Consider the following 16,916-nt stretch of genomic DNA (forward strand, 5'->3'; position numbering starts at 1 on the left):
GATTTGCATCAGTTTCATACACAAAACTATACATATGTGTGGTTATCCACCTGCCTATTGCTTTCCTTTCCTTCTGAATGTCTTTAGTTTAACTATCATCAAATCACTCTATCATCACTTCCCGTTCCCATGTCCATGTTTGTCGCATTCTTTCATTTCTGACGTTCTCCCTCTTTAACTTCCTTAAAAACACCATGAGGCAAGACCTTTCATGCCCAACAATCACAGATTGGAATGGTCAATAGGCGAGAGCATGCAACTGTCTGTTTGCGATACTCCACCCATTTTCCCGTTCTTCCACTCTTCAAGCAAGTACACACCTCAGAGCCAAAACATCCAGGTGAGACCAAGCCAGTTAGCATTGACGCAAGAGCAGCTGACACACGACACTCACTTCCCATTCAGGAAAGGGTCTAAGGTAAGGTGCTTTATATTTGTCTATATTTATATTGTCCAGAATGGATTTGTAAAAAAAAATGTGACAAAATGTAGATGAATTTCAAAATTTCACTTTCACTTCAGATGAACGTAAGAAAGAATATAAGAGGGAATGAAGGTAGTTTTAGAAAAAGGGGTGATAAGAGGGCAAAAATATTGTTCATTCTGTTCCTTTTCTATCATACAACCAGGGTGGATAATGTCACATATTACAGAAGATTTGTGAAGACAGATAACTGGAAGCACTGTGAACAAAACTATACACAGATTGCTTGTGCTTTACTCCTCCAGGCTGATTCATGTTACCTTGAGAAATGGAAGAAAAGTCAGGGTTGAAGGTAAAAAGGTGTGCGAATGACAGAAAATCTAAGAAAAGCAGAGCTGGGATGAAGAAAGAAAAGAAAAGCCACATAAGAGAACTTCAGCCCCACCTTGTTAGCAGGAAGAAAAGTATTTGCAACAAGCGCAACCTGTAGAGCAAGTCACAGTCAAGGATCTATCACTGTATCAGACGAGGTGATTATGTATAAAGGGACTTTTTCTAACGCCAAATTATGTTGGTATGTTGGCCTAATGCCTCACACAGCATAAAAATGGTTATGGTTGTTGATTTATCCCACTCTCTGTACAACTCTTAATAGAGCGAGGAGCGTACACTGGAGCCATATTTGCATCACAGTGAGTCAGAATATTGGTATCAAATGCATTATAGACACCTGAGAAAACCTGATATGTCTGCTCTGTCACAACAGAGAGAAAGACAAACCGACAGCAAAAAGATAGACGAGGCCGGCTGGTGACGGGAGGAGAGGCAACATTGCAATCTGGAGCAAATGGGAAAACAAATTGTGGTCGTGCTTCGCCATCTCCTTCAGACAAGATATACTGTTGTCTCTGAGGTTTTCCCCCCTATCTGGGCTGAATGTGACCTCAGAGTTTGTGTACGTGTTTGAGCGTGCATTTGGAATGAAATTACAGACAAGCATCACACTATAGTGTGTAATAATGCAAAATACATATAAACAAATATACACCTGTCAGTCCACTACAGGGTACTGTGTTCATGTCATGTTTGTTGTATGACCATTATCAGGAAGTCATGTTACTGAGGTCAAGGGACAAAATACAAAGGCGGCTAAGCTATGTTCCAAATAGCATACTTTTTCTTTTACTTTTTGTACGTACAGCAGCTACCCTAACAAAGTATGTACTATTGCATTTAGTATGCATACAATTGGGACATACTACTTGTCATAAAAGTGCCCCTTGAGCTTTGACCCCTTTGGTCATATCACCCCCTGTCCTCCTCTGGACATTTGAAGTAAATAGACAAAGGATGCGAGTTAGAACTAGTATACATCCTTTAAATGCTGCTGCTGCTGCTGCTTCAGTTTTTCTTTTTCAGCATATTGTAATCGGGTGGAGCATTTGCTATACCAACTCCCTCGGCTCAATGTGACCTATCTTCCACTTGGCAGAGGATTGTGGGTCAGAACAGCTGGAGAAGCATTCTGGCCTCCATACTGCTAAACACAACAAGATGCAGTAGGACATCCTGGTATTTATGGCACAATGCATTTCACATACTTTGTATTAAATCTTTTTCGGGCATACTAAACAGTATGGTAGTATGGGTATGGGAATACACAGCTAAAGCTCTGGCAAGGACAAAGTCGGGGGTGGCAAGTTGATAGAAACACAGGACTTCCACCCACATGACTGGTGATCGAGTCAGTGAGAAAGTAAAACATGGATTTCTTTTAAGTAACATCAGTAAGTTACGTAACTAAGGTGGCGGTACATCTATTACTTACATAAAATGACTTATGTTAACCCAAACCATGATCTTTTCCTAACCCTGGCTCCTGGCTCCTGGTGCTTCAGGTTGGGAAGAAGGAAAGCCATCACATGTTCTGTACATGTTTTTAAAAAGAAATGAAATATACTTTAGATTTGTGTCAGGGCAAGTGTGTTTGTGAACTCACCAAACTTCAGTAAAACAAAAAATGGCATGCCTGAAGATTCACAATAAGAATCATCCTCACAGTTTGTTTGATAAGTAAAACTTCAGAACATCTGGAACTCAGATGTTCTGAAACTGGAAGACTATTTGACAATGGTAGTGTTATCCATTTAGAAGGAGAGGTAAAGTATAGGTAACATCAGCAGTGATTGACCGTGTCTGGCTTTCAATAGTCTATGTTGGGAATCTGAAAGTCTTCATCGAGTGAAGTATTTTTATGCCGTGTAATTTTATAGTCAGGATTGCTGGATGAGAAAGAAAATAGCAACTGATTTGACAGCTCAATACGTTTACAGTGATGCTAAAATTCTGAAGGAAAGTGTTTCTGAATTCAAATACTCCGGATTAGACGAGACAGAATTGAAATGGAACAGTGGACAGCGAGGCTGTTATCCAACTTGCCCCCTGTCAGGCTGTGAGCATTCATCAGAAATGAGATGTAAATGTAAAAGAGAAGGTTTTCTTTTTCTCCGGTTGAAAAGAAATCCTTACAAAATCCTAACCCTCATGTAGCATAGCAGACCCTCCTTATGTCTGCCTTTACATAACAAAATCAAAAATGGATTTCAAAGCTTTAAAATGTTCAAAACTGTGTGGGTGATCCATAACAGCTACATCTTTAGACTCTCCATGCAATCAGACCATTAAATAACCATGGTCCTTATTTGAACTACAAATTCCCGTTCTCTTGTCCCGTGGTACTGTCATGCTCAGCCTCCACAAATGAAATGCTCTCCCTTAACAGTCCTTTGAAGAACCAAGACTGCAATAGGCATTTGGGATTACAAAGATGACTGTGGCTGGCTGTTCTGCCACTGTTCAAATAGCTGACTAATAGAGTCGCGGGTATTGGTTTTGTCTTTTCAGCATTGGGAGGCTCTGATGATGACTCACTCATTGGTATATAATGAGTCAGCATTGTAAAAGTAGCTCTGTGGTACAGCAGACAGGCTTATGATAGGGGATATATTTATGAAAATGATGCTTGTTCGTTTTGATTCCACACAGCTGATCTTTTTTCTTTTTTTTGCTTGTGATTGTTTATCCAGCTTTTCAGGGTTGGGAATAACACAATAGAAAAGTGCTTTTCGTATTACTGACAGTGTTACTGATCTAAATGCATAAAATACTGAAATCCATTGAACTTTAAATGTAGAATTTAACAATACCGCATTAAATTAAATGTTTTCACTTCATTTTATGTACCTAAGTATCTACAGTTACCCAGAACACAAAACTGATTTGGATAAATCAAATAACATCCCAGTATAAAGGCAAATCGTGTAATAAACCCACCAATCCACTAAAGGGCAGCATGTCTTTGTGACTCCTCATATTGCAGTTGTCTAAGAAGTCATAGGTGTGAAAAGTACAGAAATGTATGACCAGGGTTGGAGGTCATGTACAGTGATATAGCAAGGAGGCCAGGAGTGGTTGGATTGACCATAAACAGAACAATTACTGGTGTTTGAGTCCACGAGAAAGCAAAACTCAATGTGGATTTCTTGAATGTGGAGAGCTGGATTATCATGATCTTTTCCGAACCCTAACCAAGTAGTTTTGGTGCCGAAACCTAAGGCATCTTACTTATCACACTTAGGTCAGGCAAAATGAGAGACTGACAAGGTATCATCTAGTGGACTGACAGGTGTATTACATGCTCTAGCATAATATCAGGTTGGCAATTTACTTTGATTATTGCAATTTATGATATAGGATTTGGGGGAATAAAAGTCAATACTTCAGTCTCTTTGCTGCAACTGTTTTAGCGACTCTTTTTAAAAATCTGTCTCTGCTAAGCATTTCAACCATCTTTAAACTGTGTTTCTTTATAATATGAAAGTGAATATGGAAATATGGGCACTTAATTTATTAATTGGAAAGAGATTACAACTTTCAAATACGTGAACTGCTTTCCTTTTTCTGATCTACTCTGTTTTTTTCCCCTTGCTCAGGCCCAGATCTTCCAGTGGATTCATCCTACCTGGTCTCTTAAGGAGCTCTTTCATCCCCCTCAGCCTCCTCCACCTCTAAAGCAGCAGTCATGAACTGGTCTGCTCTGGAGGCGCTCCTCAGTGGGGTCAACAAGTACTCCACCGTGTTTGGTCGGGTCTGGCTCTCGATGGTCTTCGTCTTCCGGGTGATGGTGTTTGTGGTGGCCGCTCAGCGCGTGTGGGGTGACGATAGCAAAGACTTTATCTGTAACACCGCTCAGCCGGGCTGCACCAACGTGTGCTACGACCACATCTTCCCCATCTCACACATCCGCCTGTGGGCCATGCAGCTCATCTTCGTCACCTGTCCTTCTCTAATGGTCGTCGGGCACGTCAAGTATAGGGAGAACAAGGACATGAAGTACACTACCTCCCACAAGGGTGCACATCTGTATGCCAACCCCGGGAAGAAACGTGGGGGGCTGTGGTGGACATACCTGGTAAGAACTAAGGGAACGTTTATTTCTGGCCTTGCTCTATGCTAGGGCCGCACAATTAATTGCATTGAAATTGCAATCTCGATTAAAGCCCTTATACAGTGCATCCGGAAAGTATTCACAGCGCTTCACTTTTTACACATTTTGTTATGTTACAGCCTTATTCCAAAATGGATTAAATTCATTTTTTCCTCAATATTCTACACACAATATCCCATAATGACAAAGTGAAAATAGTTTGTTTAAAATTTTTGAAAATCTATTAAAAATAAAGAACGAAAATATAACACGTACATAAGTTTTCACAGCCTTTGCTCAATACTTTGTTGAAGCACCTTTGGCAGAAATTACAGCCTCAAGTCTTTTTGAGTATGATGCTACAAGCTTGGCACCTATTTTTGGGCAGTTTCTCCCATTCTTCTTTGCAGGACCTCTCAAGCTCCATCAGGTTGGATGGGGAGCGTCGGTGCACAGACATTTTCAGATCTCTCCAGAGATGTTCAATCGGGTTCAAGTCTGGGCTCTGGCTGGGCCTCTCAAAGACATTCACAGAGTTGTCCCGAAGCCATTCCTTTGTTATCTTGGCTGTGTGCTTCGGGTCGTTGTCCTGTTGGAAGATGAACCTTCGCCCCAGTCTGAGGTCCAGAGCGCTCTGGAGCAGGTTTTCATCAATGATGTCTTTGTACATTGCTGCATTCATCTTTCCCTCCATCCTGACTAGTCTCCCAGTTCCTGCCGCTGAAAAACATCCCCACAGCATGATGCTGCCACCACCATGCTTCACCGTAGAGATGGTATTGGCCAGGTGATGAGCGGTGCCTGGTTTCCTCCAAACATGACGCTTGCCATTCAGGCCAAAGAGTTCAATCTTTGTTTCATCAGACCAGAGAATTTAGTTTTTCATGGTCTGACAGTCCTTCAGGTGCCTTTTGGTAAACTCCAGGTGGGCTGTCATGTGCCTTTTACTGAGGAGTGGCTTCCATCTGGCCACTCTACCATACAGGCCTGCTTGGTGGAGTGCTGCAGAGATGGTTGTCCTTCTGGAAGGTTCTCCTCTCTTCACAGAGCAACGTTGGAGCTCTGTCAGAGTGACCATCGGGTTCTTGGTCACCTCCCTGACTAAGGCCCTTCTCCCCCGATTGCTCAGTTTGGCCGGGCGGCCGACTCTAGGAAGAGTCCTGGTGGTTCCAAACTTCTTCCATTTACAGATGATGGAGGCCACTGTGCTCATTGGGACATTCAATGCTGCAGAAATTCTTCTGTACCCTTCCCCAGATCTGTGCCTCGATACAATCCTGTCTCTGAGGTCTACAGACAATTCTTTGGACTTCATGGCTTGGTTTGTGCTCTGACATGCACTGTCAACTGTGGGACCTTATATAGACGGTGTATGTCTTTCCAAATCATGTCCAATCAACTGAATTTACCACAGGTGGACTCCAATCAAGTTGTAGAAACATCTCAAGGATGATCAGTGGAAACAGGATGCACCTGAGCTCAATTTTGAGTGTAATGGCAAAGGTTGTGAATACTTATGTACATGTGATTTTTTTCGTTTTTGATTTTTAATAGATTTGCAAAATTTTCAAAAAAATATATTTCAATTTGTCATTATGGGGTATTGTGTGTAGAATTTTGAGGGAAAAAATGAATTTAATCCATTTTGGAATAAGGCTGTAATATAACAAAATGTGGAAAAAGTGAAGCGCTGTGAATACTTTCCGGATGCACTGTACAATCTCATTTCTAAATGACAGCTATTCTGACGCATTTTTCTCAGGCATTACTGCCATCTCTATTAAATAAAAGAGGACAAAAGACTGAACTTGCTTTGCCTGTTGGATACTAAACTTTTGTGTTCAGTATCAAATTCATGAAGCTGATGCATTTAAAACACGAGCAAAGTTGACGTGTCATGCCGAGTTGTGCCTGCCTGCTGAGAACTGTAGGCACCTCGCAGGACCGTGCGCAGCTAAAATCCAGCAGTGCTGTGGTCATGACCAAACTGAAGTTGGATATGGTTAGAAATTTAAACATATTTAGTGTGGAATGAGTTTCACCATCCCTCCAGATTGGACTGAAGCGGATTGAGGTATGACCTTGCAATGATTCAATGTTTTTTTATTAAAGAGCCCACATTAAGTCAATAATCTGACTTCTAAAATTCATCTTTCATCAAATTATCAAACAGAGCAGTAGGGACTAAGAAATGTAACCCTTATTTATATTTCCATAGGTGAGCCTGATTTTCAAGGCAAGCTTTGATGCTGGCTTCCTCTACCTCCTGTACCACATCTATGAAGGATACGACATGCCCCGCTTGTCCAAGTGCTCCCTGGAGCCGTGTCCCAACACGGTGGACTGCTACATATCCCGTCCCACAGAGAAAAAGATCTTCACCATCTTTATGGTGGTTTCGTCTGCCGTCTGCATCCTCATGTGCATCTGTGAGATGGTTTACCTCATCTGCAAACGCATCAAGAAGCTCATCATGCGTAAGACGGAGGGAAAGAGGCGGGTGTTCGCAGAGAACCATGAGATGACGCTGCTGGTAGCGCCCAGGTCAGAGTTCATGTCCAAATCGTCAATCAGAGTGGAAGCATCCACAGTATCCATCCAGAACCTCAGTAACATCAAGACTGAGCGGGTGCCATCTAAGAAAAAATAATGTACAGAATAGCAGAACCAAGCAAAGAACTGACGGTGCCACTGTACACATATGCATGTGTCAGACTGCATGGAGAATTGCTGCTCAACACCAAAGAGATGCCCGTCGCTTCAGGGATTTACGAGACAGAGATTTATAAATATTATCAGGTTAAATGACATTCTGCTGGAACGCACACCTTGTAAATGCAAATTATCTCCTGAAAATGGAGGATTACAAAGGAAGTTAGGGGGTTTTGAGTATTTTTTTTTGAATGATGTGGAGTTTTTTGTATGTACCGGTGGTCAGTAATCTCATAATTTCAAAAATAGCATAAATTTGTGCTGTTAGAAAAGGTACTTTGTAAATTAAAACTATAAAAGTAGTATAAAAAAACAAGTGATGTAGAGAGTGAACCCTTGTTCCTGAACATACACACTGCCCCCTAATGAATAAAACAAGATAAAGCAGAGCACTTCTTTTAGTCATAGCAGGACTCACTGGAGGGGTTTTGTTCTTGGATATGTATGTATGGATGGATGTGATACATATCATGGCAAATGATACAAATGCTCTTTATGTTCATGAGAGACTTCCATTGGTATGTAGTGTTCTCCCACTATTAAGTCAGAATTGCTTAATAAAGATATACGTGTGAAGTAATTCATGCTACTAAAAAAATATGTGTAAATTGGTTTTATACCCACAAACAAGGATATTTTTTTTAAAAGGAGTAAAGATTGTAAATAACATATTTTAGTTTTACATTTTGTATTTATTGTTGTGACCTATAAAATTATTTCATTGTTTCAATACTTAAGTGTGTGTGAGTGTTTTTGTTCATTTTGAAAAACATTCCAATCCTGTAAGCAGTGGCAGAAGAAGATCCTGTTCTTTAGTAAAAGTACCAATACAGTGGAAAGTACCAATATAGAGAACAAAAAACAACTATAAGTAAAAGTAAGTAAAGTAAATAAGTAAAAGTCCTTAATGAAAAGCCCACTAAACTCACATTAAAAAAGGAAAAGCTCTGTTTTCTTCCGTCTGAGTGGTATATATTATTCATATGACATCATTAGATGATCAATAGTGAAGTATCAGTGTGTCAGCAGCATGTTACTGTTGTAGCTGCTGCAGGTGGAGCTGGTTTGAACTACTTTATGTACAGTTTTATATTCAGGGACAGCAGATATATTTGAGGGGTTGTCAGGTGATCAGCGGGAGAGGATGGAAGAAAAAAAACCAAGTTCTGATACACAAATCTATTTTCAGCTTTTGGGCTTTTTCTCTAATCTTGATTATTTAAACATGTAGATCTATATAAATGAAATCATGCAAGAAGTTTGGAGGGGGAGGGGGGAATCACTGATCGGTAGAGATTTTAAATACTTTTTAACAATGAGTTGTTGTACCATCCATTATGTCAAATCTTCATCTTACCAGTAACTGAAGCTGTCAAATAATTGAAGTGGACGAGACGTTATAATATTTCCCTCTAAATGGAAAAACACAAGCAAAGTAAGAGTACATCAAAATTGTAGGCTCCTTAAGTACAGTAGGCTGCAGTGGTAAACGTACCTTGTTACTTACCACAACTGCCTCTAAGAGTCCCTGTATTTGTCACTGGATGACACAATAAGTGATTCATTTACGAAGTATTTGCTTTATTCTCCACGAGAGTGACAAGCATTGTTCTTCCTCACTTGTTCCGCCGTCATCTCTTTTCCACTCTGTCAACCAATCAGGAGCAGGGAAGACGGGTGCGGTTTTGACAGACAGGGAAACGCACCAATAGCTAAACTGAACGGGACAGCGCTGGGTCCGCCTTTACGGATGCTTTTGCTTGTAGGAAGTAAAAGTCTTTCAAAACATGAGTTTCCACTACGGACAGGTACCGAAAACTGGCTTTTTTTGGGGGGGGAACGGGGGGGAAGTTTATGTTTCTGTACATTTGAATTACATGTTAACATCGTTGAGTACGCACGTGATCTGTTTCATTGGTTTGATATGACGTAACTAATGGTGAATGTCATGTAACGTTGAGCCATTCATTTGTTCGCTAAGGTTAGCAAAGCGTCGGAGGCTCTTTCCTGATGGATCCGGGAGGCTAATCACATTATTTTACTTATTCTTGTCAAGTCAAGAGACTGCAGCAGCGCCAAAGACAATCCACTCCGACTTGTAGTGACTGTTATTACGTGCAGACGTGATATGGCAGCAAGAGCTAAAAGCTTTGAACTGTCTTTATCCGGATAGGATGGAGCTGATTTTGCTAAGTTTGCAGGCCTGCTCTAACGTCGACCTGATTAATGAATAATAATGATTATTGTTCATCAATCAGCTGATTATTCATGCTATTAATTAGTTTAGACAAAGCCGTATGAAAAACACTGACCAACAGTGCAATACAAGTCACTCATACATTTTGCATTCACCTGACACATTTATATATATATATATATGATTTTTTTTTAAATGTAATGGTGTCGGTGTGTAAATATTGACATACGAAATATATGCAAATAAGATATTTACACACTATGCTGTGTTATTTTTCCCTAAATTCTACAGAAAAGCTGAAAATTGTTTTTCTAATCCATTAATTCAGTAATTATTTAAGTCATACGACATTGTGTCCTGGACAGCTTCATATGTATAATGTTTTGTGTATTTGATAACACTGTCCTGTATTTTTAAAAAAATCTTAACCTGCAGTCTAATTTCTGTCAGGTACAGTAAACGAGGAAGTGCGTTTGCCTCTGAAATGGCACAAAGTAGCAGGAAATGTAAATACTCCTGCAAAGTGCCAAAACTCAACTCGAGTACAGAATTGGAGTTAATGGTCTTTGTGCTTTTATACTTGAAGTGGCTTGTGTGTCTGCGGTACTCACAATGTACTACTTGTAGCTGTTGATGTATGGTGTCTTTTTTTTATGGTTTGTATTCATCACACGGTGTCGGTGAACCCTGTCCATGTCTTGTCTCTTGTAGGGATATCCAGGAGGAGGCAACCCGCCGTCGGGTTCTCCGTACGGTGGAGGCAGGGGTCCCTACGGGCCTCAACCCTCAGCTCCTTACGGAGGTGCTGCAGGTCCAGCGGTAGGTCCCTACGGCAGTTATGGAGTCCCGAGTCACGGAGGGCATTACGGGCCTGGATCAGGTGGTGCTCCTGGTGGGCATTATGGAGGTTACGGGGGCCAACCTTACGGAGGACCTAATGGACACCACGCTCCTGCAGGTAATTGACGGGCGGAGAATGGAGCTGTGTCAGCGTCTGTGGGAGTCGGCACACGGGGAGACTGCAGATGGGCTCTCGCTCCCCTTCTTCGCTGCCTCTCCTCTCGTTTTTCTTCCTCCCTCGCTCTCTGCTTGGATGATGGATAGAAAATGACTCACGTTCGCAGACAGTCATGTAGAGACAGGGTTCAGTTTGTGCCCCTCAGCAGGATTACACGGCTGGAGTGATGACTCCGCTAATACTGAGTGAGGGCTAAACAGAGTAAGAGACAGATGGGCAAAGAGTGCGTTTCGTGTTGTGTGTGTGTGTGTGTGTGTGTGTGTGTGTGTGTGTGTGTGTGTGTGTGTGTGTGTGTGTGTGTGTGTGTGTGTGACTACTCTGTTTCCAGTAGCCTAAGTCCGAATGTTACCATCACTCCCCACAGGGACAGAATCCATCAGGGTCTGGCCTGAAGTGTCACCTGTCCCTCCCCACTCATTTTCCTGACAATCAGCCCTCCCTCTCCTCCTCCCTTCTTCTCGCACCATACTTTCTAACCCTCCTGTTCTTTTCCACCACGTATTTAGGAAACGGCCTTTTGCCCCGACACCATCTCCCCCTGGCTGAGATTACTTTTCCTTGACCTTTGACCCCTGTCTTCACCTCTTCTTTTTTTTTTTTTCCCACAGCTGCTGCTCGTGAGACACTGAGCATGTATACTTAAGGTTGGAGGTAATTCTTTAGCAGAATACCAACTGGTTTTGTAACTGTACCGAAGATAAATCAAATCAATTTGATAGTTTTTGTCGGTGTAATCTCACACAATTGAATTTTTTTCCCACTCAAACTCGTAAAATGTGATCAGTTATATGAATTATATTTGATATATCAATTGCACATGGAGTATATTCTGTGTTTCAGACATTATACAGTTTACTGCACTGTTTTCCAAATCGGTGCCTTCTTAACACGAAAGGCAAAAGACTGACGCGAGCATAGACCTATTATTTTTCATGATCAATTTTCTTCCTGACAGAGTTCGCACAATCTCAGCTGACAGTCAGTCCAAATGTTTCTTCATCTCTCACTAAATAAATAATGATGGTGCGCTGGAACGCGACAGCCGCTACCAAGAATCTTCACTGCCTCTCCCTCTCTCTTCTATTATTTCGGGGTTTTTTTTCCCCCTTTTACATGTTTGTTACTCCTCAAAGCCTGCGCGCTTTGGTCAAATCATAACCGCTAGGAAATATAAGGGGGGAGGGGTGGGGGGGGTTAATAAAGAGAACAAATGAGAGTAGTTGGCTCAGATAGACTGAAAAAAAAAAAAAAGGTGGGAAGCAGCGTGTGGAGAAGACAATTTTCTAGTGATGGGCATCTTCAAAGTCACTCCGACCGCCTTTTCCTTCCTCCATCATCTTATTATCCCTCTTCTTTTTTCTTAGCGAACATCCCTCACGGCGTTAACCCGGAGGCGTACCAGTGGTTCCAGACTGTTGACACCGACCGCAGCGGATTCATCAACCCGAAGGAGCTGAAGCAGGCGCTCGTCAACTCGAACTGGACCGCTTTTAATGACGAGACCTGCCTCATGATGATCAGTAAGGCACACAGCTGCAGCTAAACGAAACGCTCAACAGGGCGTGTGGCGGTTGATGAATTGGTTAAAAGTGCTCTGACGGTGTTTCTCGAAGCAGAGTAACAGTGTAAAATACTTTTAGGCAAACCTAAATGGCTACAACGAAAGGGAGGGGCATGTTTTTTAGAGGGGGAAAAAAAAAAATGAATGGTGAGAGGAAAGAAAAGAGGCTGAGTCGCTCCCAGAGTCTTCCAAACTTGTAAACAGGAATCTCTTACGGTCCTCTCCCTACATTCCTGTTGCATTTGCCAAGCAGTGACTAATGTCCTCTATTACCATAAAGAGAACCGCGTGACTCCTGCCGCCTGCTTTAAGACAATACCAGGAGAAGATCCACAATGTTACTCGATGGACGACGGGGCCCGGTGGAAACATGCCGAAAAACCACACTCCACATTTGTGTTTTATTTGGAAAGAGCGCGGAACAGCGAGAAGAAAACTGTTTTTGAGTGTAGTTTGGCTGAGTGTGCTGTGTTGTGTATTTCCCGTCAGACATGTTCGACAAGACGCGGACAGGTCGAATCGACCTGTTTGGCTTCTCAGCGCTGTGGGACTACATGCAGCGGTGGAGAGCGTTGTTTCAGCAATATGACAGAGACCGCTCAGGATGCATCAGCGGCTCGGAGCTACACCAAGGTACCCGTGTTTTCATGTGGGGTCAAAGATACCGGATGTGTGTATAGCTTGCAAATAAAACGCGACCGTCGTAAAACCATTCTTGGGATATAATTAAGACCAAACATCTCTCCCCCCAGCCCTCGCTCAGATGGGCTACAACCTCAGCCCCCAGTTCTCTGAGACGCTGGTGCAGCACTTCAGCCTGCGAGGCGGGCGACCGGGCGTCCAGCTGGACCGCTTCATCCAGGTGTGCACGCAGCTGCAGAGCATGACGCAGGTGTTCAGGGAGAGGGACACGACCATGACGGGCAACGTCCGCCTCAGCTACGAGGAGTTCCTCTCCGGCGCCATCACCAGGCTGATGTGAGCCTCGCTCCTCTTGACGAATCGCCCTCCTCCGCGGACGCACAGTATCATTCCATGTTCACCTCGTAGTTTGCTCCGTCTTCAGTGCTTTGCCGTAAGTGCCCCCCACATGATGCTGTGTATGCAGTGCACCAGCCGGTATGTAATGATTTCATGGCTCGTTGCTGTAAATAGGTGAAGCCTAACACCACGCACCCGAGTGAAGTCCGTTTTAAAGGTCGTAAAGCTCTCACTGGTCTACTTTTACCAGGAGGTCAGCGGGATACAGGAAGTGACTTCATAGCATCAGTCACCATAAGCTTTCTTTAAACAGTCACCGTTTTGCCATAGATGCCTTGATGACGGCATTTTAATTGAAATCCGGGAGATCAAATGTGTATCAATGTAGATCCCACGAACTACATGTGTAAAGACTGAATCCGTATGTAGACTTGAATGGAGGAGATAACAGATCAGAAGCGGAAGAATCAGAAAAAATAGCAAGTTTACATGCTGTGAATTTACTCAAATGCTGCACTAACATGCCCCTGTGCCATTAAAACTTTTAGAAATGCTTTTTAAATTCGTGAACATCAGGAGGAGTTAGCATTTCCAGAAGGTATTTCCATGCAGTGGTTGGGTACGGTGTTGGATGTTGCTCTGTCGAGGAACATTTTATTACACCAGAATTATTCTACCCTCATATTAAGTGGAATGTTAAAGTAAAGTGATTATAAGTGTACCAGAAAATGACTTTTGCTGAACTGTTCTCTTGTAAACCAACACGAGCAAACTGACATAAGACCGACAGATAAGAGAGCTCAAACCGTGCCTCGTTATGTTTTCCACTTTCACCCCAATTAAATGGGATTTTCATCATTTGTGTGGCCAGTACATGAAGGGTGTGTAATTAAAGCACTCCACTGAAGTATACTGTATGTTCTGAAATCATTGAAACATGCCAAAATGGTTTGTAATGCCAAATGCAAATAAAGGATTTTGTATTCATATTCATAACTGACTTCATGACTTGACATGACCGCTAAGCGCTTACTGCGAGTAAAGTTCGGTTTGATTTTAAAGGGTAAATATTGAGTGAATGCATCAGTTCGCTGTCCAGATACTGTCCAGACGGAAAATATGGCTGATTGTACCAGTTTATGGTTTTAGTTTATATTCAGTTCTTGTTGCTACTTGTTGAAGTCCCGGCTGTGCTCTGGTGGGCGTTCGCACTGTTTTGTTGTGGCTCGTTTCTCAGGTGATGTAACCACTCCGGAGGCAAGCTTACATACAAGTCAGTGATAAGGCCGAGATATTTGAATTACGTCAACAAGAGAATCGTGCTATCCTTAAAGGTTGTTCAGGATTACTTATGAGATCACTTTTAATGATTTGATGTGGTATTATCGGATTTTAGTCGCAACACATCCCTCTTGTACGTTTCGCAATTAAAGCCTTAAGAAATGAAGGGTTCCTGTCTGCTGAGACTTTGGAGGGTTTTTAATTTGAGAAAAATCCAGGAAGTGTTGGGTTTGTATTAACACGAAACGCTTTTAATATGGTAAATGGTAGCAGATCAGAATGAGGCTTCGTGTTGACGTTGTTAATCAGTGAATACACCTTAAATGTCAACATGACAACTCTGACCACTTCATCTGTTTTTATTGGCGCTCTTGTTCGACATACGCCTTCGAGCATGTTTAAAATTTAAAAGAAAATTCAACCAGATCGATAGAACTGTTATTAATAATAGAACATTTTATTTCCTCACATTCCTGTGAACGTGACTTGAATATATATATATATTTTTTATAAAGAATGGTAGAACACTTAAAGTATATAACTTACATTTTTGATCCCAGTACAAGTTAGGCTCGTTGAAATTCGTCTCCTACTCGTGACCTTTGACCTCAAATTCCCTCAAAAACCACTGCGTCAACCTCAAACAAAACGTCCAACCTTAAAATCAGTTGCTTATTTTTCCCTTTTTGTCGGCCGAATTGCTGCACACAAAAAAAGCAAAAAGAGAAACCTCTTGTCTTTTCCTTTCCACATCTGGCGCTTCTCTTCCTCGCCATCTGTTCCTCTGCTTGATCACAGTCCGTGTCAAGAGTCCTCCTGCTTCACTCCAAATCAGAGGCCATCCGTCAAACTCTCTCGTGCGTCTTTTTTTTTTGGTCATCTTCCACATCCATCTCCTCACTACTCTCCCCTGCGTCCTCATCTGAGGCTAAACTCAGCTGCCACAGGTCCTTAAAGCATACTTAGCGTCATGTCCCTGTCACCTTCCCCTGTTAGTTAGCACGTGTTAAGTGTCTGGACTGCTTTCAAATCATTGCGTCTGGGGACGTTGGAGTCACGGCCAAAGGTGCACCGTGCTTGAAGGCCTCGGCCCACAAAGAGACGACTTTTTCTGGCTCCCGTGATTCGGCAGTGATTTAACCTCCCGACTGTCACTTTTTGTGTAATGAGGAAATTTCCCACCGCTGACCATGCCTGACGTCTGTAATTAACTTGGCAAATAGAGCGGATCTACGGGACTTCATTTAGGGGGGGCTGTGACACTCCGCTCTGTCGGCCTCGCTTTGTGATTTGGATTGATAACACACGAGTATTTTTACATCAACATTTTGGCTAGTGCAGCAGTAAATCTGATTCACTAATAAACAGGAGCTGATGAAATAAACCTGGTACTGCCAAGTTTGCTGGTAAAGCAGAACTGGCACTAGCCGTGTTGTTTCCCTGCAGGGGATGAGCACATTTCACTTTATTTGACAGAACTGATCAAATGCCAGTTCTGGCAACTACAGGATGGACAGCGCAGAGGGAGGAACTGCTTAAAAGAATCCTTTTTCAAAGCATGAAGCCTCGTCACCCGCACAGAATCCCGTTAATCACAACAGTTTCAGCAACATTAGAAGTCATGACAACAAATGTGGACGTAGTTCCATTTTTGTGCCTTTGCACAATCGACGATAGAGTTGGTCATTGCTCCGCTGCAGGCTGCATTCCATATATAGATCAGCCTTGAGCCAGCATTTCCATAGTTTTATGGAAAACTTTCCGGCCTGGGAGCTGAAGTATAACTATCATCAATCATATAGAGTTTTGCAAAGAACACTTACCGATTCACTACCCAGAAACTACAGTGGCATAGAGAAATTATCCCCCCCCCCCCCACCTATAGTCTAGACTGCAATAAATGGTTTCCCCACTGGGTGCCTGAAATGTACAGAATTGCTCTGCATCCTTCATAAGCAGTTTAAAGTAAACAAAACAAAAGCAAAGCCCCTTAAACCGTTCGGGTCTCTGCACGGTACACCGAGCCTCTGAAACAGTTTGTCTTCATGCGGCAAACAGTGCTTTTAAACTAAGAGAAAACTATCCTGACACTTGAGAGGGCTCGTCATCCAAACAGGGGTATAGCTCACGCCTTGTCAGCGATTGCCACAACAACTGGTGACAGATCTGTCAGCATTCCTTGAGAAGAGGATTTGTGCCAGAGTGCCACTGAATGTTTGAACACAGAAAGAAGTGGCTTTTTCTCAAGGCACCTCA

At 42.4% G+C, this 16,916-nt stretch overlaps 2 protein-coding genes across 3 annotated transcripts; both read left to right on the plus strand.

Annotated features, from left to right (window-relative positions):
* The first annotated feature begins 336 nt into the window (after positions 1-336).
* On the plus strand, positions 337-8,002 carry gjb9b (gap junction protein beta 9b). 2 transcript variants are annotated; one of them, XM_069699062.1, is made up of 3 exons: positions 337-418; positions 4,417-4,895; positions 7,129-8,002. In XM_069699062.1, the coding sequence occupies exons 2-3, from the start codon at positions 4,506-4,508 to the stop codon at positions 7,558-7,560; spliced, it is 822 nt and encodes a 273-aa protein (XP_069555163.1). In that variant the 5' UTR covers positions 337-418; positions 4,417-4,505; the 3' UTR covers positions 7,561-8,002. The 2 variants fall into 2 exon arrangements, with proteins under 2 accessions (XP_069555163.1, XP_069555171.1); XM_069699070.1 differs by lacking the exon at positions 337-418 and adding an exon at positions 1,919-1,996.
* A 1,342-nt stretch (positions 8,003-9,344) lies between these two features.
* On the plus strand, positions 9,345-14,368 carry pef1 (penta-EF-hand domain containing 1). The gene is made up of 5 exons (XM_069699084.1): positions 9,345-9,430; positions 10,531-10,777; positions 12,202-12,357; positions 12,888-13,031; positions 13,151-14,368. The coding sequence occupies exons 1-5, from the start codon at positions 9,410-9,412 to the stop codon at positions 13,378-13,380; spliced, it is 798 nt and encodes a 265-aa protein (XP_069555185.1). The 5' UTR covers positions 9,345-9,409; the 3' UTR covers positions 13,381-14,368.
* The last annotated feature ends 2,548 nt before the right edge of the window (positions 14,369-16,916 follow it).

The sequence above is a fragment of the Brachyistius frenatus genome, unplaced genomic scaffold (genome assembly GCF_029030835.1).
Source record: "Brachyistius frenatus isolate BFR_SWC_R1_liver_20210118 unplaced genomic scaffold, ASM2903083v1 Contig_2, whole genome shotgun sequence".
Lineage (NCBI taxonomy): Eukaryota > Metazoa > Chordata > Actinopteri > Embiotocidae > Brachyistius > Brachyistius frenatus.